The 24,471-nt window shown below is 55.0% G+C and overlaps 1 protein-coding gene across 6 annotated transcripts in view; it reads right to left on the bottom strand.

Annotated features, from left to right (window-relative positions):
- Positions 1-24,440, bottom strand: part of FOXP4 (forkhead box P4) — a 53,141-nt gene extending 28,701 nt beyond the window's left edge. For 4 of the 6 annotated variants that reach the window (XM_039695904.1, XM_039695902.1, XM_039695903.1 and 1 more), the window contains exons 1-2: positions 24,264-24,440; positions 5,480-5,693 (exon numbers count right to left, since the gene is read on the bottom strand). In XM_039695904.1, the coding sequence (XP_039551838.1) occupies positions 5,480-5,677 (198 nt within the window). In that variant the 5' untranslated portion in view covers positions 5,678-5,693; positions 24,264-24,440. Of the gene's footprint in view, positions 1-5,479; positions 5,694-5,774; positions 5,789-23,222; positions 23,692-24,263 lie in introns of those variants that run through there. The other 2 variants (XM_039695901.1, XM_039695900.1) reach the window with 2 other exon arrangements.
- Positions 24,441-24,471: the final 31 nt, after the last annotated feature.

Below are 24,471 nucleotides of genomic sequence, written 5' to 3' on the forward strand. Positions count from 1 at the left end.
GCTGCCCCCTCCCTCCCTGCCTCTGTCCCCTCTGCATCCCGAGCTGGGCTCAGCCTGTGGACAGGGATGAAACCTGCTCCAGGATCCCTCAGACAGGGATGAAACCTGCTCCAGGATCCCTCAGACAGGGATGAAACCTGCTCCAGGATCCCTCAGACAGGGATGAGACCTGCTCCAGGATCCCTCAGACAGGGATGAAACCTGCTGCAGGGCTGGACAGGGCACGTGGAGCACCCAGGATGGGATTTCGGGATGCAGAGCCACCTGTCAGCTGCATTTGTTGCCTGAACAAGGCAGGAGGAGCAGCCCGGTGGTGGGGAGATAAAGGTTTTCCATAGGGAAGTGTCAGTCAGAGCCTCTCCTTGGGCCTGAGGAGGTGGGAAGGAGAAGGAAGAGTTTCCCTGTGGGAGTAGATGGGATTTTACCTCTGTGAACCAGAGAGAAAATTATTTATAAATAAAAATCAACCCATATCCTATTTCCTGGTGTTATCCAGGAGTCATCAGCAACTCACCCAGAATGAATTCTTTGTGTCAAACTGCCTCTGATCACCAAATAATCCCTGAAAAAGTTTGCAAATGATCCCAGAAAAAGTTTGCAGATGATCCCATAAAAACTTTGTCTCAGACACAGCCAGGGCTGGTTTGGCTCTGCCCTCCCCAAGAGCAGCAGAATTCCAGGATGAGGAAGAGGATGGGGACCTGGACATTGCTGGGGGAGGCCCAGAACTTCTTTGGGATGTGGAACACACCTGGGATTGCAGGGAGAGGTGGGAGGGATGGGGAAAGGGGTCAGTGAACAGCCCAGCCATGCTGGGACCAATCCCACCCTGCTCCCAGGATCCCCCCAGACCCCACATCCCCAAATTCTCTGAACCATCCCCAACTCCAGACATCCTCCAGCCCCTTTTTCCAATTTCCACCCAGCCTACCTGAGGATTATCCTGATTTTTGCCCCTCCAGCCTGTGGGGCTCCACACACCCAACCCTGAATGTGCTGGATGCTTCTCCAGACCCCAGCAAGGGCAGATTTTGGCTGCTTTTTCCATGGTAAACACCACAAACTCCCATTCTGCCATGGGGAAACACCAGAAAAAAACCAAAACAAACCTGGCTGCAGCCCTGGATGAGCCCAGGGAGAGCTGCTCACACCACACCTTGGATTAATGTGGGATTAATCCTCATCCCTGCCTTTTCCTCCTCAAAACCTGCCCCAGCAGAGCCTCTCTGAGGCCTCCTGATTGGGAAGAAATGGGTCAAGAGCTCAAAAAAAAAAAAGTTTGGAAAGTATGGAGACACCCATGGGTCTTCTGAAAAGGAGGAGCCACAGCCTCCCCCCATAAAAATCAATCCAAAATAATCCCAAGACAAAGGAACATCTTGCTTGGGGTATTTGAAAGTGCCTCATTTACCAGATATTTCACTTTATGAGGATGGAGTTTTTAATCCAAACCTGGATGCTCCAGCTGCAAAGAGCTGCCCAAAATCAGCTGAGGGACTTTCCACCTGGATCAGAGCTTTATATGGTGTTTTACCTCCCAAAAAGAGAAAAAATACCTGAAAAATTCCATTAAAGCAAGAACGTTGCATGGAAAGAGGGAGAAATGGAATTTTTATCTTCCCTTTTCCCTCCAATCCTTTTGGAAGGTGGATAGACGTTGGGAAGGGCTGAAAAAAAAATGGTAAAAAAAAAAGGAAGATTTTTTACACTAACCTCATAAAAATGACATCGTCACATTCCAGAATTAGAGCCATTAAAACAACACACAGGGATATTTTTAGCTGGATATTAACAGTAAATGATGCCATATTGAGGAGCACTTCCACCAGCCCAGCCCTGGCCTTGCTTAACCAGAACCAAATGGCTCCAAGAGATCCAAATGAACGCAAAAATGACACAATTCCTCACAGGAAAATGAAAAAAAAAAAGCCCTTTTTACACCCAGCTCCGTGTCTGTGGCCCAGCCCCAGCTGTTCTGCCCTGCTCCAGTGCTCCTGGATTTTATTCCTCTGCTCCTGACTCCTCAATCCTCACAGGTGAGGGGTTAAATCCAGCCCCACTAATTAAGAGGACAAGGAACACCCTCCTGACAATCCCACCCCATGGAAAAAAGGGGGAAAATGGGGGGAAAGGGAAAAAAAATGGGAGAAAAAAGGGAAAAAAGAGGAAAAAAGGGGGGGAAAGAGGAGAAAAAAGGGGAAAAAGTAGGGAAAAAAGAGGAAAAAAAAGTAGGAAAAAGGGGGAGAAAAAAGGGGGAAGAAGGGAAAAACTGCTCCTGCATTTGTCCTCAGTGAAATATTAAATATGAATCAGGGAAGTGAAGAGAGAGATGAGTTTCACTTAAGTGCTCCGGCCTCGTTTTTATCTTAAATACCCTAATAATAGAGGATTACACAATATATTTGAGATGTGATCACATGTTTTATGGAATGGTATCTCTCCCAGGGCAGCAAAGTGCCTCTCCTCCCCCTCCACACCCTTCCCCAACTCCCAAAAAAGTCCCGTTTGCTCCTTCTCCAAAACAAGTCTTATTTTTGTTTATTCCTCCCCGTTTCTTTGACGTCCGTCTGCAGCAGGCTGCAATTTTTGGGGTATTTTTTACACCATGAAACAACCCCAAACAACGCCAGAGCAGCTGGATTTTCTGGATGGTTCCTTTTTCATGGATTTAGAGCTGGAAGGAGCTCCCGTGGGGGGCCACGCTCAGGATTGTCCCCTTGCTTCTCCCAGGACATTCCTGCTCCACGAGGTTTGCACGGATTTGGGTTCTCTGTGTGGAACTCTGCCGTGTCTGCAAGGATCTTCTCCCATCCTTTCCCTCCATTCCCTGCACCCCAAACCTGCAGTGACCCCCTGGATTTAAACACCAGCTGCTGGCTAAAAGTTGGAATTTTTTTGCAGCAATTCAGCAAAAAAAACCACCCTGGAAAACCCCAAATCGTGGCTGAGCAGCGCTTTATTCCCACTCCTAAAAATCCAGAGGATCCCCCACCACAGGGATGTGCCACCCCCATCACCTCACACCCCCTTTCCTTCCTCTCCTGGGAATTCCGGGGGGATCCAGCCTGGCAGTAGGGGCTGCTGGATCCCTCTGGAGCCTGGCAGTGCTGGAGGTCCCTCCACGTTCCCACAGCAACAGTGGGGACAGGGGGGTCCCGGGCCGGGGGCTGCCCCCCCAGTGCCCCCAGGCGACCTCTCCCCTCTGCCAGCCCCGCTTTGCACAAAGAGGGTGTGAGCTATTGAGGCTTTTCAGCCCCTTCCCGAGCATTGAAATCCAGGGATTTAACCCCAGCGGCGGCAGAGAGAGGAGAGGAGGAGGAGGAGGAGGAGGGAGGAAGGGGAGGGGGATGCCCTTTCCACACCCCACCGGCCGCCTGCTCTCCCCTTCCAGGCTCTTTCCTTCCATTCTCTCTCTTTCCATTCTCTCTCCTTCCATTCTCTCTTTCCATTCTCTCTCTTTCCATTCTCTCCTTCCATTCTCTCTCCTCCATTCTCTGTCCTCCATTCTCTCTCTTTCCATTCTCTCCCCTTCCATTCTCTCTCCTCCATTCTCTCTCCTTCCATTCTCTCTCCTTCCATTCTCTCCCCTTCCAGGCTCTCCGGGATGCTCAGAAGTGCCATGGATTGGGGACTGGGAAGGATGAGGATGGTGAGGGAATGTTGAGCTCCAGACTGGAGCAGAGCTGCGTGACCCTGTCTCGGCAATCCTGCCACACAGACACATCTCCTTGCTCTGGGGACACCCCAAAACAAAGTCCCTCAGCACCCCAAAACACCCCCATGCCCTCAACATCCCACCCACCTCGAGGCAGCACCCTTGGAGAGGAGCTTTAACCCAAAAATTCCCCACAAAGACCTGTTTGGCCTCACACTTGTAAAAGCAGCGAGGTCACGGGCACTGGAAAAGGTAAAATCCAGGCCCAAAGGGGAGCAGGAGCTCCCAGGAGCTGCAGCTCCCACAGAAATCCCCACAGACACAGAGCTTTGGGCACACCAGGACCCAAAGCTGGCTTCCCAAGGTTCCTCAGGGAGGATTTCATAAAGTCCAAGGAGAGCCAGGATTGAGTGCTGCCATTCCAGGATGAGGGAGTGAGCACACGGGAGAGCCCGGGGAGAACGCTGCCTGCTCCCGGGGATGGAGCAAAGCCTCCATCAAGCACCTAATTGTCCAAAACTCCTGCTGTGGGGACATTTATTCCTGACCCCAGCTGGTGCTCAGCCTGCTCCCTGAAGCAGGAAGATGGATAATCCTTGGGATAGGTTCTCCCCCTTCCTCAGGTGCTGTCACTTGGGGTTTTTTTGGAAGTTCACCAAACTCTCTGCTTTAATAATCCCACGTGCCAGCCAGCTTCCCACCAGGAGAAACACCAGGGGGTGAAATTAAACATCAGCATCCACCAGGAGCGCCCACAAGGACGGAAAACCCGATTTTCTGGAGGAGATCCCCCATTTCACAGCCACGATTTGCACCTTTTTGGCCGGGGGGGAGCACGGATCTCCCGTTATCCGCTGGAATTCCGGGAGGGAGAGCAGGGAAATGCCATGGGGGTGAAATTAAACATCAGCATCCACCAGGAGCATACAAGGACAGAAAACCCGATTTTCTGGAGGAGCTCCCCCATTTCACAGCCACGATTTGCACCTTTTTGGCTGGAGGTGGGCACGGATCTCCCGTTATGCGCTGGAATTCCGGGAGGGAGAGCAGGCAGCTCCTCGGAGGGGCACTGGCAGCGGCATTACACGCATGATTACCCTTTGGATGCGGGGAACAGGGGCTTAGCGGCGTGCGGAACGCCTGTTATCCAGGTAATGGATTTACAGCACTCCCTACTAAAGTATCAGACACAGCAATTTTTTACAGCTTTCACGCTGGAATTTATGGCTCAGGGAGGCGATCTCCGTACGAGGCGAGGGATCATTGCCTTATTTAGTAGCTGAGCAGGGAAATTGATGTTTTTTTGCCAAAGTTTGTTTGGAAAGGTAAGCTGCAGGCACGTCCCCAGGGCTGAGAGGGGATGCGTGTGGCGGGGGACACGTGTGGCAGGGGCTACCCCAGGGGCACATCCAGAGCTGCTGCACACACATGTCGCTGTCACACGTGTCCTGGGCCATGTGGGTGAGGTTCAATCTCCAGGAGCCCGCGGGAATGGGAAAGCAGATCCTGGAAAACCAAAATCCTTACAGGGAGGAGCTGCGCCAGGGTTTTTGGTGTCCCAGCCCCTCAGACTGATGGTGGGCAGAGCAGGCAGGACCTTCCACCAAAAACAAACTCCAACCCCAGGGATGGATGGGCTCTGCTTCCCAAGGGATGTGGGACAAGAACAACCCACTGGTTTTTGGGGCATCTCAACCACGAATGCCCAAACCTGGTGGAACCCAAGCACAAAGCACGGCAAAACCTGACGTTGTCCCCAAACCACACCCTTGAAGGACCCCTGTGCCTGTGTGAAGGATTGAAGGGACAGGTTGCCCGTCCTACCTGCTGCTGCTGGAAGTGCAGGAGCTCCACGGGGCTCATCTCTCCGTTGGCCTCGGCTCCGGCGGCTCCGTCGCGGCCGCCGCCCCCGGGGCCGCCCCCGCTGCCGCCGCCGCCATCGGGCTGATTGCTCAGGCTGCTCACCCCGTTCTGCGCCGAGGGCGTGGAGCGGATCGTCTCCGAGGCTGATTCAACCATCATGACTCGCTAGCAGGACCTGGAGAGGGGAAAGAAGAGCCTGAGAACGGGGGCTGAGGTTGCTGGCTGTCCCCGGTCCCACTGGGATGGGATGTCAAACCGTGTTGGGTTTTGGTTGTGTTCGGTTCACCCCAAAAAAATAAATGTGGAGCTGCTACAAACGCGCTGCTAAGCAAAGTAAGTGCAACCCACTCCATAGGAAAACACACAATTCCAGCTTTCCCTGAGCCTGTGCAAGGCACAGAGCTCCAGGAATCCGTTTGTTTTCCCCAAATCCCAAAGTACTTCATGGTGAGAGTGAGGCTGGACATCAAGCACAGAGAACCCGCACCTTGGACTCCACCCTGAAAATCCTAACAAAGTTGAAACGTTCCCTCCAATGCTTCATCTCCCAGCAAACCACCACTTCCCAGCTGGAAAAACCACCTGGCAGAAGGTGCCAGGCTGAGGAAACCCAAAGGAACGGCAGAGCTGAGATGTGGGAAGGAGAACCCGGCAGAACACGGGTTGGAAAATCCTTCCCTTCTCCCAGTTTTTGCTCAGTGGGCTCGGATGAGTGGCAGGTTGGTGATTGTGAAGCTGAGGGTGCCTTTTGCTGGGAGAAACTCCTGGATTTGGGCTGGCACTGGAGGGAACAGGACCAGCACACCCAGCCCTGGTCTCTGCCACATCCAGCCGGTGCCACATCCAGCCCTGAGACAAAAAAGTGGCAGCACGGAATCCACCCAGGAGTGAGAGTCTCTCCCTCCTTCCCAAGATGTTTTTCTCCATGGAAAAGCAGTTTTATTTCCACACCCCTCCATCCCACCAGCACAGGCTCAGCGTTCACCCGCCACCGCTCGCGGAGTTTGTAACAAGATGGGAACAAAAACAGAGGGATGGGATGAAAAAACACCACCCCCCTTTCTCTTTCCACCCTCTTTTCTTCCCTATTTCCCCCCTCCACACCCCAAAAGGCAGCGAGACAAACCAGGAACAACATAATTGCTGAAATGTGGCGTGTAATAATCGCTATTCAGGGGCTGATCATTCATATTAAACAGGGAGCAGCGAGCTGCTCATTTGCATGTTGGAGATTATCTGCATTTCAAAAGTCATTTCCGCAGGGGATATGAGTGACATCCATTCCCAAGGGGAGCTCCTGGCTCCCTCCCACTGTCCCAGGGCTCTGGGGTGACACACCGGTGGCTGTGGGACAGCTCAAGGTTAAGGGGATTACTGGGATTTGGGTTTGGTTGGAGCAGCTTCCCAACGATGGGATGCGTACAGGATGCTGCCTTAGGAGCAAAAATCTGGAATAAACCCTCACTTTTTCCTTAAAACTACATTATTTTCTTCCCCACTTTGAATTTCAAGGATTTCAGGTTCAGAAATATGAAATTATTGCTGCTCCTATTCCCATTTTCCCTCTGAAATCCACGGGGAACGCTTCGTGTCCGACACTCGAACGGCATCACCAGGGTCAGAAACTCATCAGGATTCCAGCAGGGATTTGACTTTTACATGGAGAACAGGAATATCCAGCGTTACAACAGGAAGTATTAAAAAAGAAAAAAAAAAAAAAAAGAAAGAAAAAAAGACAGTTTTGGAAAGGATATAAAACTTTCCTGGCTTTGGGCATAAACTGGAGTTTAACTGTTGGGAATTAGGAGGAAATCTCTGCTGGTGGAGGAGCCCTGGGCTCGCTCTGGTGGTTCCAGCCCCTGCCAGAGGCGGGATGCTGGAGCAGATTCCTGCAGCCAGGGAGATTCCCGGAGCTGGGGACACCGGGCCAGCTGAGTTCCCTCTCCAAGTCCTGTAAAACTCCACTTCCCGTTCCCAAACCCCTCTGGGATGCTGGAGTGTCTGGGATCCCAACAACGCTGCGAGGGAAGTCATAAAAGAAAGTCATCATCATCATAATGGAAATATTTCCATTCCTATAAAAAGTTTTACAAAACCTTAAAGAAAAAAAAAAAGAAAGGGGAAAATAAAAACGAAGCCGGTGTCTGCGAGGTTATGAAGTGGATTTAAATTAGGAACAAGCACTTTTCCAGCCAGGACGGATCTGGGATGAGTGGGAAGAGCAGAACTGGGCTGAACGATGCCAGAGCACACGTGCAGCCCTGCACAGAGCCGGGAGGGATCCGCAGCATCCCAGCTCCTGCTGCTCGTCCCTCGCAGTTCAAACACAGCCAGTATTCCAGGGATTCTCCTCCACGGCACCCAGAGGGGCTCAGCAGGATCAGACCTTCCCCCAGGCAGAGAGGCAGGGACGGTGCCCAGACAGTCAGCGGGAAGATCCAACAACACCCACATCCAGAGGGAAAGGGTGGGTTTGGTTAAAAGGGGAGGGAGGAGCCCCCTCCAACGGCAACAGCAACAGAAGCTGCACAAATGGATCGTTAATTACCATTAATTACCATTTCAGACTCGCTGAACCACCGCTCTGCGTTTTTTGTTCCCCTCTTTTATCCAACCACGCACCTTCCGCAGGACAAAGGGAAGGAAACGGAGAATTACAAACGGAGCAACGAATCCCCCTGCCTTCGGCAGGACCATATGGCAACGAGGGTGTATTAATTACCGTGGCTTTTAATTAACAATTGCTTCATCTGAGCAGTAACATTTCCTTGACATCCCCCGACTCGCCGCTAACCTGCGCGGAGCCCGCGCCATCCCAGTCATCAATCCCGGTTTATTGACATCCATCCCTCCCGCAAACAGGCCCGATCCCAGGGTTTTCCAATTAACACCTCCGCACTCTCTAATTAGCGCAATTAACAGGCTGATGGATGCCCGGAGCTTCCCTGGCAGGGAGGGACTGGGGACACGGATCCCACCGCGTGTGCCACGATTCCCGTGGGAACACCACGTGTGTGCCGTGCCACGGAGCCTTCCAGAAGGGGAGGATGGACACGGAGGTGACCAAAACCACGGCCTCAAAGCAATGGATGTGCGATTTTGGGAGCAGCAAGAGCAGATGAAGCAGTGATTTGCTCCCAAGGAATTCTGGGCCATCCAGGCCCGTCCGAAGCAATGCCACTGCTCCACCTGATTCCAAGGACAGGAAAATTCAATGGCACTTCCCAGCCCCCAGGACCTGCTGGAACAGCCACAGCCACACCACGAGCTCCTCAGAAACCACTGCCCCAACACCAATTTCAGCAGCTTTCCCTATTTTTCATTATCCTTGCACCGCAGCCCTCGGCAGCTCTGTAATTTTGGGCTGCCCTTCGCGGGCCATGCACGGACCCAGTGTCACCTCCACCCTCCTGTCCCTGTCCTCGAGTCCCCATCCCCAACCACTGTGGGTTACCCTGCCCTGAGTTTCCCCAGCCACAAACTCCAAGAGCTCCTAAACCATCGCCCAGGAAGGAGGGATGAGGAATAACAGCAGGAAACACCCCTGGGAAAACTCTCCCGTCACATCTCCACAAGCTGGGACAGCACAGGTGACATGACACAAGCTGATACTGAGATCTTCCAGAGGCTGTTTCCACCATTCCCACCACATCCCAGTCCCAAAGCAGTATTCCAGAACCTTCCTCCCAGGACACGGAGGGGAGCAGGCGGCCTCTCCCCTGGGTACCGGCAGATCCCAAAGGAGCACGGACCCAGCAAATCCCCCAAAGCCCTCAGAAATCTGCAGGATGCTCCTCTGCACAGCTGGAAGGAGAAGAGGACTCAGGAAAGCTGAATCCCAGGCACTGGATCTGCTCCCAGCTACGGAAAGTTGAGCAACCTGCCCATCCTGCTCCGGCACCGCGAGGCTTTAGGAAGCGGCTGCTAATCCTAAAAGGCTTCGCTGGAAGAGAAGCAGCAGCCCAGGATTGCTCCAAGAGTGGCTTTTTACCCTTTAATTAACACATAAACACATGGAAATGTGGAAAGGGGATTAAAATAAAAGTCTGGGGGAGCTGAGATGAATCCGGAGCATTACTGTAAATTAGAAGATATTTAAGGAACCAGGGACCGGCTAAGCCCAGGCACTGCTTTAATGGGATCTCACCTCTGGGCACTTTCATCTCCCACTTTCATCTCGCTCCCAGCAACTTCTTTGGGAAGAGCCAACCTCTGGTGCTTCACCTTCACCCCCTGGCTCTCCTCACCTGCCTCGGTGCCAGCCCAGCCCAGCTACACTCGTGGGCACAGGGACTGGCAGGCAGTGAGGAGCCTTTGCTGCTCCATGGAAACCAGGCAGGGATGGCCACAGCGAGGTTCTGCTCCCCCCAAAAATCTGGGATCCTTGGATCAGCTCACTCAGAGAGCTGGAGAGCACCTGGAGGTGTGAGGATTCCAACATGGGAATCCCTGGGATTGTTCCTGTGCTCCTTGCAAGCCCCACCTGCCTCTCCAAAACCTGTCACCCCCGGAGCACCCCTCGCCCTCCAGAGCTGCCCACCCCACAGGAGATCCCATTCCCAGAGACACCAATGCCCGCCTGGCACCTCTCCCATTCCCTTCCAAGCTTCGAGGAATACAAACCCCCTCCCGGAGTGGGTGTGGGACAGGCTGGAGGTGGCCAGGCCGCTGCTGGGACAGCGGGGCTGCTGCTCCATCCCGGAGCACGTGCCGGGCACCGGGGCTGCTGCCCCATCCTGCTCCATCCCGCCTTCCCTCGCTGTGCTCTTGAAAAGATTAAAAAAAAAAAGGAACCCCACTCCATCTCATTAAGAAAGTAAACACAAGAGCCGTCTAAGTGTCTAATTAAGCTTCTAATTAGTCCCTGCTTGTTACTAATGCAAATTAGATTACGGCGCTTAACTACAGCATGTCCACAACACCCTTGTTAATTGCGGCCTTTTGAAATTAAATTACTCCCTAATTAGCATATCAAAGCCATTGATTCGGAGCCAGGAAAGATGAGGGCAGGAGGAAGCCTAACGCCAAGTTTTGTTAATCAGGGACGTCTAATTAAATAGTGACGTGGAGCACGGGGCTCCCACCTCGCTGCTCCGGAGCCACCACACGTGGGGACCTGGGGACAGCCCCTCGGTGGGTGCTGGTGGTCTCTGCACCCACCACGGGGCACTGCTGGGGTGATGGAGCATCCTGTGGGCCAGGGTGCAGGTCCACTACCTGTGTCCCATCGGGTTGGGATGCAGGTCTGGTCTGTGTCCCAGTGGGTCAGGATGAAGGTTTGGTAGCCATGTCCCACTAGACTGGGATGCAGGTCTGATATCCACATCCCAGTAGGCCAGGATGCAGATCCAGCACCTGTGTCCCATCAGGTTGGGATGCAGGTCTGGCATCCATGTCCCACTGAGCCAGGATGAAGCATGTCCCACTAGATTGGGATGCAGGTCTGGTATCTGTGTCCCAGAGGGTCAGGATGAAGGTTTGGTACCCATGTCCCACTAGATTGGGATGCAGGTCTGGCATCCGTGTCCCACTGAGCCAGGATGAAGGTTTGGTACCCAAGACCCATCAGGTCGGGATGCAGGTCCAGAACTCCTGTCCCACCAGGCTGGGATGCAGGTTTGGTACCCAAGTCCTGGTGGGCTGGGATGCAGATCCAGAACTTGTGTCCCAATGGGTCAGGACGCAGGTCTGGTACCACTGTCCCATCAGGTGGGGCTGCAGGTCCAACACTTGTGTCCCATCAGGTTGGAATACAGATCCAGCACCTGTGTCCCATCAGGCTGGGATGCAGGTCTGGTATCCACGTCCCAGTGGGTCAGGATGAAGGTTTGGTACCAAAGCCCCATCAGGTTGGGATGTAGGTCCAATGCCTGTGTCCCATCAGGTCAGGATGCAGATCCAGAACCTTCTTCCCATCAGGTAGGGTACCTGTGTCCCATCAGGTTGTGATGCAGGACCAGTACCTGGTGTCCCATCATGCCAGGATACAGGTCTGGCACCTCTGTCCCATCATTCCACCCTGGGCCCAGTGCCCAAATCCTGCAGGATTCCCACTGGGCACTCCCCAAAATCCAGGAAGCCCCCAGGGAGCCACATCAGCCACCACAGTGCCAGGTCCAGCCCTGCATCCCCTAATTTCTCACCCCCCTAAAAACTTGCTTTCCTTCTGCCCAACACGACCCAAATGGGAATTTAAAGATCCCAAAACTCCCCTTCTGTGCACATGGATCAGGGTCACCCTCTCCCCAGCCCCCAAAATCCTTGTGACCCCACACAGGAGCAGGAGAGGCCCCTCAGTGAGGACAGGCAGGGCTGGGAGAGCCTCTCACCTGCCAGATCCCAAATCCAGCGGGGCACAAGTGAGGGGACAGTGCAGGGCACAGGGGGAGGTGACACCGGGGTCCTGACACCGAATCACCCCTTAGGACTGGGGGGGCACATCCCCTCACCACCCCTGAGGAGCCCTGGGATGGGACACCCCCACCAAATCCCCATCCCAGATCCTTCCCTCAAAGAAAACCAAAACCACCTCTCTGCTCTCATCTGGGTGATTCCCAACACCTCCAACCCCAAATTCCCAACTGGACATCAACAACAGAGCCACCAGGGAGGAGACTGGATCCAAAGGCAGAACCACTCCAAGGAGAGTGAAAGTGAAGCCTAATTTTGAAGTTATTTCAATAACTTCCTGAATGACCCAGTTCTTCCCATTTTATAACTTTTCCTGGATTTTTTTGTGTGTTTTTTTTTTTCTTTTTCTCTTTTTTTTGTTTAAAGAGGTGGGAAGGGAAAAAAAATAAAGGGACGAAGATTGGAAAAGTTTAATAGAGGGAGAAAAAGTCTATTAAAAAAAAAAAATAAGGCAGGCAGCCCGTCTCAGGGGAAGAGCTGAAATATTAAAGAAAGGAAAATCGCTTCTCCGGCTGCCGAGCCAGGGCAGGAGAATGGAGCAGCTGGAAGAGAAGGAACGGGGCACTTTTAATTGAAAAAAAGGAGATTCAAATGAAATATCCAATATCCCCGTTAAAGAAAGGAAGAAAGACGGACCTTGGCCGCCGAGAAATTGCTAAAAGCCCCAACTTTTCTTTCTCTCCCCCTTTCTTGGAAGTTATAGGAAAGAGGGATGAGAGAAAGGAAGGGAAAAAAGGGTTTTTTATCCGAGAGGAACTCAGGGGGAATGGAGGATGAGGGCGGGCAGAGAGAGAGAGAGAGCGCGAGCAAGTTTTATTCATTTATTTTATGAGATGAGTAAAAATAATATATTTTAAATAAAATAAAAAAAAAAAAGAAAAGGCCGAGTTTTATAATGTCCCAGTGTTTGGAAGCAGCGGAAGGGAGCGGAGAGGGGGGAAAGCAACTAAGAACAGAAGGGCCGGCTCCAACCACCCGCCGCACGAGCCTCTCTCCCAACGAGATTCAATTAATTGATAACAAGAGGCATCAAATTAATTTTTCAAGGATGTTAGATTTTGATGAAGGAAAAAATCTCTCTGATTTTAATCGGGGCGGCGTTTAAAAGGCATAAATGAATATCCCTTTCTAATCATCTGAGGCGCCGAGGAAGCACCAAGCGGTTAACGTGGAAATTCAAATCGTTTAATTGGGGAGGGGGGGGAGATGAGGGGAGGTGGCCGTGGTGGGGGAAGGGGGCCCGGGGTTTTCTTTTTAGAGAGCTTTATGAAGAAATTATTTTTTTAAAAAATTATATTTCTTTCAAGCATCTTCGCTCTCCCCCTCCCCGTCCTTCTCCCGGCCCCGGAATGCAGCCGCACTTGGAAAAACCCATCTCAGAGCTTTTTGCTTTTGAATAGAGACTGTTTCCCAGCACAATCTAATTAACAAAAATGATAATGAAGACGATGGGGAAAAAATTCAGAGGGAACCAAATTAAAAAAAAAAAAACAAACCTCCAAACTCCCAGGGAAAAAAACCCCAAACCCACGGGATAAGGTGAGATTCCCACCACGCACAACTCCCATCCATCGCTCTGTGCTTCCACACAGGATGAGGGTTTTAGGATTTGATGAGGGTTTTTTGATTTAGGGTTTAGGATTCAGCACAATCTCCCCAAAATCCTATTAAAATAATTGCCAGCAGCTCCCATCGCTGGTGTGGGATAGAGCTGCAGCCAACCTGGCATCACCCACACCAGTTTTCCAAAGGTTTTTCCAGCATCTCCCCGTAAATCCCAGCTCGGTTCAATTCTCTCCCACACACCCAGTGCCCGGCTCACACTTTTTTGACACTCTCACACTGGGGATGCATCCCCCTGGTGCAAATCCCACCCGGAATTCCTGCTGCAGACACCAGAGCCCTCATCCCACCTGGAGCACACGGAATGCTCTGTTCAAAATCTGCTCCGTGCCCCCAGGATGGTCCCACACCTGCCTCGCAGAGCCTGGGACACCTGAGGAACAGGAGGCATCTTCCTCTTGGATGGAGGCTCGAGGACACTGCCCTGTGGCAGTGAGGAAGAGGAGGGACACGGGAAAATGTCCTGACTCGATCCCTGGGAAGGTGAAATCTCCTGGAAAAGGGGAGCGATGGGGGAAGCTCTTAAATCAAAATAAACCCCAAACTCCAGGAGCTCCCCACTCCCCATCCCATCAGGAGAGGCTGCAAAAGGCAAGGATGGAGCCAGGGGGGAAGAAATGCCCTGGAGCAGGTGAGGGAGGCTCTGGAATGGGATGAGGAGCAATGCCAGGGCCAGGACTCAGCCTCTCATCCTGAGCGAAATTTTCCAGCCGAGTTCGTGGGGAGTCAGACTGGAAGTTGCTAAAAGTCTCTCCCGGCCTTCAAATAATCCAGAGGGGAAGAAAAAACAGGCACAGTACCTACGGAGCAGGAGGGAGGAACTCGGATGCCACAAGTTTTCCCAGACTCTGTCGTGATGTGCAAAAATTCATCTGGAAAAGGCTCTGGTTAATGCGCTCCCCGATGCTTTGCACGGCAAATCCCATTTCTATGCAGGAAGAGGCCTGGTTTCCATCCAGAAATTATGCTGCTCATGAGGAGGGAGAAGAAAAAAGGCAGTGGGGGCGAGAGCTATCCTTGGGCATCTTCAAACTCCTGGCCTGAAGTCCATTTTTCTTCGCATCCCGATCGGAGGCAGCGTGACCCGAGGCCGGCTCCGTCTTGCAGCCCTGCCAGAGCCCAGCTCCACACTTCCAAACAGCTTCCCTGATTTTATTCCTGCTCAGCTTGGCTTCTCCACGGCCAGCCTCAGCATCTCCTGGTTTCTCTGGGCACCTGCCACCCCCATGGAGCAAACCCAGCCCCGCAGACGAACGCGGCTTCCGACAGCTCGGCTGGGAATAACCCCGGAGATTTCTCCACTAAAATCTGGGAAGCAGCGTGCTCGGCAGGGCTGTGCTGGGATCCTGCTCTGGGAATGCTGCTGGGTGCCCACAGAGGGGAGTGGGATGCTGCATTTAATATTTGAGATGTTGGGAAGAGAGCACGAGAGGCAGGAGCATCCCTTGGCTGTGGGAAGCGCTTCCCACCAGGAGCCTGTGCTGAAGTCTGAAGGTCACTGGGGTCCCCTTCTTGGTGTCACCTGGATGAGCCACGTCCAGCCAGCACATCTTCTTCCCAGGAGTGTCCTCTTCCCAGGAATGTCCTCGTCTCAGGAATGTCCTCTTCCCAGGAGTGTTCCCCTCTGTGGCTCTTCATGGGGAATCCGGGAAGTGCCGCCCGGCCCAGCGCGGATGGATCCCGCAGGGATGGCAGCAAACCTCTGCCAGGGCTCCAGCGTCCCTCTGGATGCCAGCCTGGCACACAGGGAAGGGATCAGGTCCCACAGCATCACTCCAAGGTCACACTCACATTCCCAGGTCGTGCTGATCCATCCAGGCTGCTGAGCATCCACAGCTCAGGGAAACGGCATCTTCCCAACCCCAGCACGGCCCTGCTGGACTGGGACAGAGCTGGGGAAGGGGGAAGTGAATCCATGTCCTGAATCCTGCTCGTCCCAGGCACTGTTTCCTCCTGGTGGGATCCTGAAGCCCAAATTCAGGGTGTCCTGGCCCCCAGGTGGCTGCTGCTGCTCCAGCTCAGTGGCCAAGGAAGCCCCCGGCACCTTCCCAGTGCTGTGGGACACAGAGCACCATGCACATCCCAGGGATTACTCCCAGGAACTGGGCTCCCCCCACCCCTCCTAAAAATAACCCTCATCCTTTAAAAATATTAATTAATGATTCATCAACTGCTGTCACCCCTCTGCAGTCCTGGGGTCCTCTGAGCACCTTGGGGTGCTGGGCAAGGAGGGACTTGAGGTCCCTGGTGCCCACCTGGCTCCCAACAAGGACTCGCCACTGGAAGCTGCTTTTTTAGGGAAAATCCCAAAACCCCCAGCTGAGAGCTCTGGCATGGGGTCACAGGGTCACCTCGGGCTGGGTGCCCCCCCTCTGGGTGTCACCTTTGTCCCACGGCAGCCACAGCACAGCCCCCGAGCCCCCGCTGGCACCGCTCCTCCACAATCCGCTCACATCCTCTTCCTGCAGCTCCTGTGAGACAGGGGCACACAGAACTGTCCCCAAACTGCCCCTGGGTGGGCAGAGAGCACCGAGATCACCCACTGCAGGACACGGTGTCACAGGGGCTGTCACAGGCAGGCTGCCAAGCCAGGGGACATCTCCTGTTGTCCCCAGACCAAAATTCATCACACCATGGTGAGGGAGGGCAACAACACCGGGATACAGAATGAGACAAACTGCGAAGAGGACACAGCTGGGGACACCAAATCCCTCAGGGACACGAGCCACATCCCTGGCCCTGTGTCCCTCATGTCCTTTCCAGCCACAGAACAGTCCTGCCCACTGCCAGGAGTTTTCAACCCCCTGTTATTATTCTAAGCCTCCAGATAAATTTGTGCTCATTCCCACAATTTTCCCCCAGCAATTTGTGCTCATTCCCACAACGATTCCAAGTGCTTGGGAAGGACCCAGGCTGCAGTGGAAGGGAGCTGTTTGACCCTCTGAAAGGACAGGGGTCTGTCCCTCCATCCTTTTCCCAGAGGGATGGGCACAGCCCTGTCTCCATCCCAAATTTACAGCTGGAAATTCAGCAGCAGCGACGCTCCCGACACATCCCCTGCTCTGGCACGGTGGGGACACGAGGGACCAGCCAGCACTGACCCTCCCAGAGCCAGCAGCAACCCCCAAACCACCCCCTCACCTGCCAAACTCCCTCCCCCTGCATTCCCAAAGGGAGCAGACGCTTCCTCCGGGAGGATTTTAAACCCCCAGCCCCCCAGAACAGGGGGATCACCCCAGATTCCTCCTTCCAAGCAGTGCCAGCTGGGAAACCTGTGGATGCAGGGATGAGGTGGGGTTTGATCCATGGATGGGGCTGCTCCCACAGCTCCAGATTTGGAGCCACGACTCCACTTCCCAGGGAAAATTGAATTTGTCCAGTGGGAGCCCACCAGAATCAAGGGAAAGGCTTCAAGGGATTTGGGAACAGGCCCTGCCATGCAGCATTTTATGAATAAAACCTGGGTTAAAAGAAGTAGGAATAACCCAGACAGGGCTGTGGGCTGCATCCAGAGGGTCCTGAGCATCCCTCAGGATGCAGAGCCCAGCCCTGAGACCCATCCCATGGGAAAGGGCTGAGCTGGACCCCGCAGCCCCCTGCACAGAGCTGAGGCCAAGCACAGGGCAGGGCAGCAGGGGATGGGGGACCCTGCCCTGCCCACACACCCAACCCCATCCCAGCAGGACCCTGCTGCACAAATGCAGGATCAAAACCCATCCAGCAAGCTGCAGGGAAAGCAGGTTGGGGTGTAAAGGAGAAATGTAAATTCTCGGGAAATAATCCCAGAGAAAGGCAAAGCTGGAGACTTTATAATCCCACCTGAATCCACCCCGGGAAAAATCCAGGGGTTTGCAGCTCTGCCCATTTCCAAAATCAACATTTCCTTCCTCAAAACTTCCAGGACACTTCTCCCCATGCCTTTATTTGCTCTCCTTCTGTTTTTAACAGGCCTGGTGATGCCGTGTTTCTCTTCCCCATCCAAGCCACCCCACGCTCCAGGGAATTTCCCTCCCACTGCCAGGTCTGGCAGCATCCTGGAGGAAGGAACAACCTGCTGGGTGCCAGAAACCCTCCTGGGGGCACAGAGCTCCTCAGCACCTCCCTGCTGGGACAAGGGACACAGCCTGGCTGGTGGCAGCCAGAGGGGACACAGGAGAGCTCCTCTCCCTGTCCACACAAAATCTCTGCCCAACATTCCTGCCCAGATCCCGGCCCAGTTCAGCCCAAAACTCTGGATCCTCAACAAGGATCTGCAGCTCAGCCAGGTATTTCCTGCCACAAGTTGTCCCCTCACCCTGGGTGGCTCCTCCAACCCTGTCGTGCCCACCCTGAGCCCCAAAAGCTTTTCCAAGGCAGCACTGGGGCACTGTCCCCCCATCCCGGGATGTCCCCTGCCATCCCCGCCAGGCATTCCCTTCCCCCAGGGGCTGGAGGTGAAGAATCCAGGACCACCCAGGTCCCTGCAGGCTGTGGGGTCACTCCCAGCAGCTCCAGGAGTGTGTGGGCAAGGTGGGGTGCTGGAACCCCCAAGGGATGTGCATGACCCTGGCATGGGATGGGGGCACCAGCGGAGCCGTGAGCTCCAGGAGCTGTCCCTGGGCTCTGGAGCACCAGCAGAAGGGCACAGGGGGCACATCCCCGCTCCCAGGCATGGCAGGCACCCGGGAGAGGCAGGAATGTGAACCCAGGGGGCTCCAGGTGGAAGGAACTGCTGGGAACCTGGGATCACAGCTCATCCCCAGCTCCACAGCGCAATCCTGGCCTCGTATTCTGCATTAAGCCTCCAACCTCGAGCCCTCCTCCACATTTCCCTCTTTTACCAGTCCATGACAGCTCCCCCAAGGTGGTCCCATCCACATCCTGCTCCCAGACTCAGAATAAACTGCAAAAAGAAAATCACTCACCCAAAATCTACAGGTTGTGGAATAAAGCAGGACTCGGAGACAGCCAGGGAAGGGTTTGGGATCAGAGCTGACAGACCCCGAGGGAAGCTGGCAGTGGGATGCTCAGCCAGGAACCTGGAATGGCACCAATTTTGTGCCTTTATCAGCCTTGGAGCAGGGAAATCCCTGTGGATAAGCCCAGCTCTGGCCAAGGGCTGTTCCAAGGAGTTGTTCCTGAGCACCTGCTCCGGGCCAGCGGCTCCATGGCTGTGGGAGCAGGAGCAGCATCTCCCTGAGCTGCCAAACACAACCTGTACAGCACCCAGAGCACAAACCCGTCCCACTGGGGCTTCCTCCTCTTCCTCCTCCTCCTCCTCCAGCCGGAGCCATCCCGGTGCCCCCCAGCCCCATCTGCCCATTCCAGCTCCGGAGGAGTTTTCCCAATGAGGCAGAAAAAACCACTTCCAAATCACCTCCAAATCATCCCCCCTCATGGGATTTTTTCCCTCCTCTATCCCCTTAAATTTTTTTGTGCCCTTTCTCACAATTTTGAAAGGAATCCTCCATCAAACCATTTTACTACCCCGACTCTGCCTCTGACAAACCCAGCGCGGAGCCCTGCGCAGAGCAAGGCGAGATTCCCTCCACATCCACCCTCTGCTCCTCATTCTCCCAGGAAAAACCCCTGGTTTTGCTGCCAGCCTGGCTCCACAATCCAGGAGGAGGGACAGCTTCCAGGGGAACACGCTGCCAACAGCTGCTGCCAACTTGCCAGGGCACGGAGCCGCCGGGAAGTGTCACCGGGGCTGGCAACGCCGGCACCAGAACGCTCCACCCCAGAGAGACCTCGGCACCACAGGCTGCAAACGCAGCCTGGCTTCTCCTTAAAAATAAAATAAAGCCCAGGAGGAAGGATCCAGACTCACGCCAGGCTCCTTTCCCTGTGATCCCAGTGCCAGCGCCGTGCCCGTGGCGCAGGAATCCCTTAATGCTTCCCTGCAGCTCTTCCCTGCTCCAGCAGGATCCCTACGAAATAAATCGTGGCTTTGGATGTCTCCTCGCCTCCTGCTCTGCTTCTCCTGCCTCTCCCCTCTCCCTTTTCCCTGATGCCATTCCACTTCCAAACACGTTTTTGTCACGGGCAGCCGGATCACCACAACACATTCCGTGCTGAGCCGTGCCAAGAGCCGTTTAAATTAGGAAAAGTTTGTAAAAAACAAAAACAAACCCTCAAGCAGCGTCTTGGCTGGATTTCATCTCCCAAACACTTTGAGAGGGGGGGAAAGGAAAAAAAAAAAAAAAAAAAAAGGTTAGGAAGTTTTTCAAGCTGTGCCCGGCCCCATCTTGATCTGCAAGTTCTGTTTGACTTGAAAAGGTGCAGCACAAGGAGGTTTTGTAAGAGATAAAATGGGTGCAGGTCCTTGCCCTGAGCTGGCCCAGCAGCCAGTGCTGCTGGTCACAGCCCCACAGCCACTCAGGGGGCTCTGGGGCCACCCCGAGTGTCACCAGGGCCATGTCGCAGCCCCCGGGGCTATTTCCCAGCCAGCTGCTCCCTCTGAGTTTCAATCAGGTGCATCCAGGAGTGGCTCACGGAGGATTTTTACACTTTCCGAGGCAAACACATGGAAATTCCAAGCTCTGAGCGGTTTTATTTTCTCTCTTTTTCCTTCCCTCTCCCGCTACCAGAGCTCATCCCTCTGTGGGGAGATGCCCACGGAGCAGGACCGAGCTCCCCGCCCCGCAGAATCCCCCTGCCCGTGCTGCAGGAGCTGCAAACCAAAGGGGAAGGGACAGGAAATTTCAAGTTCCCACTTCCAGAAGCGGCAGGTGACACCGAGGCGGCACCGGGGTCATTTCGGGAGCAGAGGAAAATCCCAGGGTGGCCCTGGAGGAGGAGGTGGGATCCCCCCCTGCACCCAGAAATGGGGAACAACCCCTGGAGACCCCAAACCCACCTTGCCAGCCCCATCCCAGCGCTCTGCTGGGCTTCAAACCCACGGGGATGAAGGGGAAAAAAACCATCACAACCCTCCCTTCCCAAAATTTAGAGAATTTCCCCAAATCCTTCAGGCTCCCAAATCCCACCAGTGAGGGGAAAGGCAAGGAGCCATAAATGTGTATGAGTTATAAACCCAGGGACCTCCGGGCTTCTCCTCCCGCCTTTCCCCGGTGGGAAGAATGAGCCCGCTGCCGTTGCCCCCCACCTTGCTGCCACAAAGGCAATCCCAACCCCACAACTCTCCCCCTCCCCGCCCGACCGACAAGAAAAGAGAAAAAAGGCTGAGGGGGGGAGTGGGGGGGGAAAAAAAAAAAAAATCAAAGGAGAGAAAACCCTGAAAGCCAGAGCCCCCCGGCCCCTCCCCAGCCCCACAGCGAGACACAAACATCAGCAGACTCAAAGCATCCCCCGAGCCAGCGGCGGAAAAGAAAAGCTCCCGGGCTCTCCGGGCAGCAACTTCACAACTGAGTGCACTCGCATTCCTGCCGGGTTATTAGGAGAGAAAGGCCGAGGGCCCGAGGAGATATTTTAGTGTCACTTGGTTTTATGCATTGCACTGATTTTTGTTGTTGTTGTTGTTTTCTGAATGCTCCCTGCTCTTCCCTTTCCAAAGGGGATGTAAAACCTACGGCTGCCTGGTTTCCAGGCTGGACAGCAGGGCTGGATAGGGATTTCACAGATATTTTGGATATTATCTGTTTCTCCAGCCCCTTCCCCACCTCCCCCAGCAGCAACTTTAATCCGTTTTATTCCACCTCGCTCCGTTTGCTCGGCCTTTCCCCCCTGCCCACCCCTCGCCCCCTGGGCGACACATCCCGGGGTGCAGGGCTTGGAGGGAGGATTTTCCACACTGATCCCGTTCTCCTGCACTTTTCCCCCCCTCCATCAAATCCAACTTTGTGCTGCTTGGCAGTGCCACTTTGGATTTGATATTTTACCTGCCAGCGACGCTCGATCCGGCCGGGAATGGATGCACCCCACACTGAGAATCCCGTTAAAATGGGGCTTTGGGATGGGGGAGATCCACAAAAAAAACCCACCCCCAACAAATAATAAATTAAAATTCTACATGAAAATAAACGGGGAGCAGCTCAAAGCAGCAGGTCCCAGCATTATTTCTGGGAGATCCTGGGAGCAGAAGGCTCTGGGATCTTCTCCACAGCCCCAAATCCCACACCACAAAGGGCAGGAGAAGCCGGAGCCTCCCAGGGCTCCACAGCCCTGACAAAGCTCCCTGCTTTGGCACAGGGAATTCTGCCCCTTCTCCCCCACATTCTCCCCTTTCCCAGCTCGATTTAAGCAACCTGAAGGAGAAAAAAATGAAATAAAAAGGGGGAGAGCAGAGTAATTTTTCCAACCCTGATTATTTCCTCCACCCACCCGCTCCTGGAGCTTGTTACATTTATTTTTGATGGACTTTAAGGTGGGGCGGCAATTAAAAAAAAAAATTACAATCCTTAATTTAGAGTTAAGATTTTGGAAAACCCTGAGACTTTGCTGTGTTTTATTGGAGGATATGGGGAGGCATGAAAGGGAACACATCCCTGCCGACACCCGGGACCGGGTCACGCCGCCTGCGTGAGACACATGTTGGGTTGATTTAACATCAAATCCCTGCTCTCCACGGAACGTATTCCCCGTGTAAATTTTTAACGCACCAGCAGAAATTTGTAAAAGTAAATCCTCCTTCTGGTTTGGGTTAAAAACAACCCAGCCTTTTAATACAGAAACTAATAACAATTTTATTGTCTGCCCCACAGCTTTACGACGCTCGCGGAGAAGTGAGGTCTTAATCCGATGGAAGTTGGGGTGGAGGGTGGGAAAAGGAAAATCTTGGGGTATCAAGTGATGGGGAGGGAAGAGCTGCCTGAAACTAAGGAGCGATCCCAGGCAGGAATTCGGACACGAATTCCTCCAGGACTACATTAAGAGCAGCAGAAAAAAAAAATATAATAATCTCAGCGCAAGTTTTCCGAGCGGGCAGTTCCCAACCACGACTCCCGGCAAAGTGGGGTTGGTGAATTATTCCCTCTTTCTCCTCTGCACATTTTTCATTTGTATTAAAAAGTGCACAGGAGGGGGAGAGGGGGAGACACACGGCCCTTGGCTTGTTTGCGTTTTAAACGGGGAAAGAGAAACCAGCATCGCTCCCAAATGGAAAAAGAAAACCCAATTACGCTCCACTTGTTCTCTCCCATCCACACCTCCGAACGCGCCTGCCAACTCAAACCAGATTTCCTACACCCAAAGAAACATCCAGAGCCATCCGCGGTACTTCCCCAAGTGCCCTTTCCTCCCGGAGAGGGGGAGAGGGGCGAGCAGACAGAGGCGCGCTTGTTTATCCCACGGAGGAGCGGGGAGAGGGAGCCGGGAAGAATAGAAATCCCTGAACTTTGCCAGCGCCGGGAGAGCATCGCAACGACGGCGGGCACCGCGGTGGGAAGGGGATGTTGCTGGAGGCTGATCCAGGGCTCCGGGTGAGCCAGCACACGCTGTCTGCCCGGGATTTTCGGAACTCCCAGAAGACGATGCTCCGTAGTAAAAACTCTTCCCCGACGCGTTATCACTGCCGGTACCATCAGCGGCCGCTGCCGGCAGCGTCCCCGCTGAGCCCCCGCGGCACCGGCTTAGGGAGACCCCCCCCAAATCCTCGGAAAAGCCTCCCCAACCTCTTTCCCCGTCCAAACAAAGGCGCACGGAACCCCCGCAAACTTTACAACCGGGCGAAACCCAGGCGCGGGCGAGCCGCGGGGCAGCCGGCTGCCGCCAGCCCCTCCGGAATCCAAACCTGCGGGGCTTTCTCGGGAATATTCTCCAGCTCCATCCGAAGCCGTGCCTCGTCCTCCTCTCCCTCACCTTGCAGTCTGGGTTAGGGTTTTGGACGCGGCGCTGGATTTTCCCAGGGCGCTGCGGGAGCGACGGCCGGGCTGGCTGCAGGTTGTCGGGGACGGCGGCGGCTGCTTCTCCCAGGAATTGCAAAACTTGGGGCAGACTTACGGATTTCTCTCCAAGGAGGGAATCGCACCCCCCGGGCCCAAGCAGCGGCGGGTCGAGGCTGAGTTAAAATGTGATGGAGGATGGAGGGGGGAAAAAAAGGGGGGGGAAAACCCACCCGAGCCCTCCAGCAGCCGGAATTAAACCAAAACTGCCGGAGAGAAAGGAAAAGATGGGGAGGAAATGGGAAGCACCAACAAAGGGAGCGCTGGGGCGGCTGCAGGGCAGGGGCGGCCGGGCCCCCCCCAACCCCTCTGCGCTGCCCCCTCGGGGGGTGCGGGACCCCCGAAGCGCCGGAGCGGAGGCGGGTCCGGATCCGGCACCGGCAGCGCGGCTGTGCCGGCGGCGGCAGCGCAACTTTCCCGGGGCCCGACCCCCCCCTCGCCGAGGGGGCTGCGACCCCCGCCTCCTCCTCCTCCTCCTCCTCCTCCTCCCGGCTACCCAAACGCCTGGGGGGCGGCGGCGACCCCCGCGCCCGCCCGGAGCCGGGCAGCCCGCACGCACCGGGACCCCCGCGCTGCTGCTCGGGGCGCAGCGGGACCCCCGCGCCCCCCTGGCGAACCCCGATCGCCGACCCCTCGGTGCCCGCCGAGCCCCGGCCCGCCCGCACCCCCGGCTCCCCCAGCGCCGGCCCCGCTCCCTTTGTCCGGGCTCCGTAACAAAACTTCCGAGCGCGGCGCGGCCGAGCGCGGGGCACGGCCCGCCGGGGACAGCGAGGCGACACATGGCGGGGGGACCCTGCCCGCGGCCCCCGCACCTGCCGGGGGGTCCCGCCCCGCTCCCCCCTTCCCCACGGGGGATCACCCGCCGACCCTCCCGCGCCGCTCGCACCCACCTGGTCGCGCCGCTCGCCGGGCTCCGGGGCGGGCATGAGCCGCGCCGCTGCTTCCCCCGCCAGCCCTGCGCAGCCCTCCCCGCACCGGCACCTTCCCCAAACTTCGACGGGGCGGGCGCGGCGGGGCCGGGGCTCAGAGGCGGCGCGGCATGGCCGGGCGGAGGGGAGGGGAGGGGGGCTCCGTGCGGCGGAGCGGGGCCGTGCGGGG

This window comes from Passer montanus, unplaced genomic scaffold (assembly GCF_014805655.1).
Source record: "Passer montanus isolate IOZ18808 unplaced genomic scaffold, ASM1480565v1 scaffold93, whole genome shotgun sequence".
In the NCBI taxonomy this organism is placed as follows: Eukaryota; Metazoa; Chordata; class Aves; order Passeriformes; family Passeridae; genus Passer; species Passer montanus.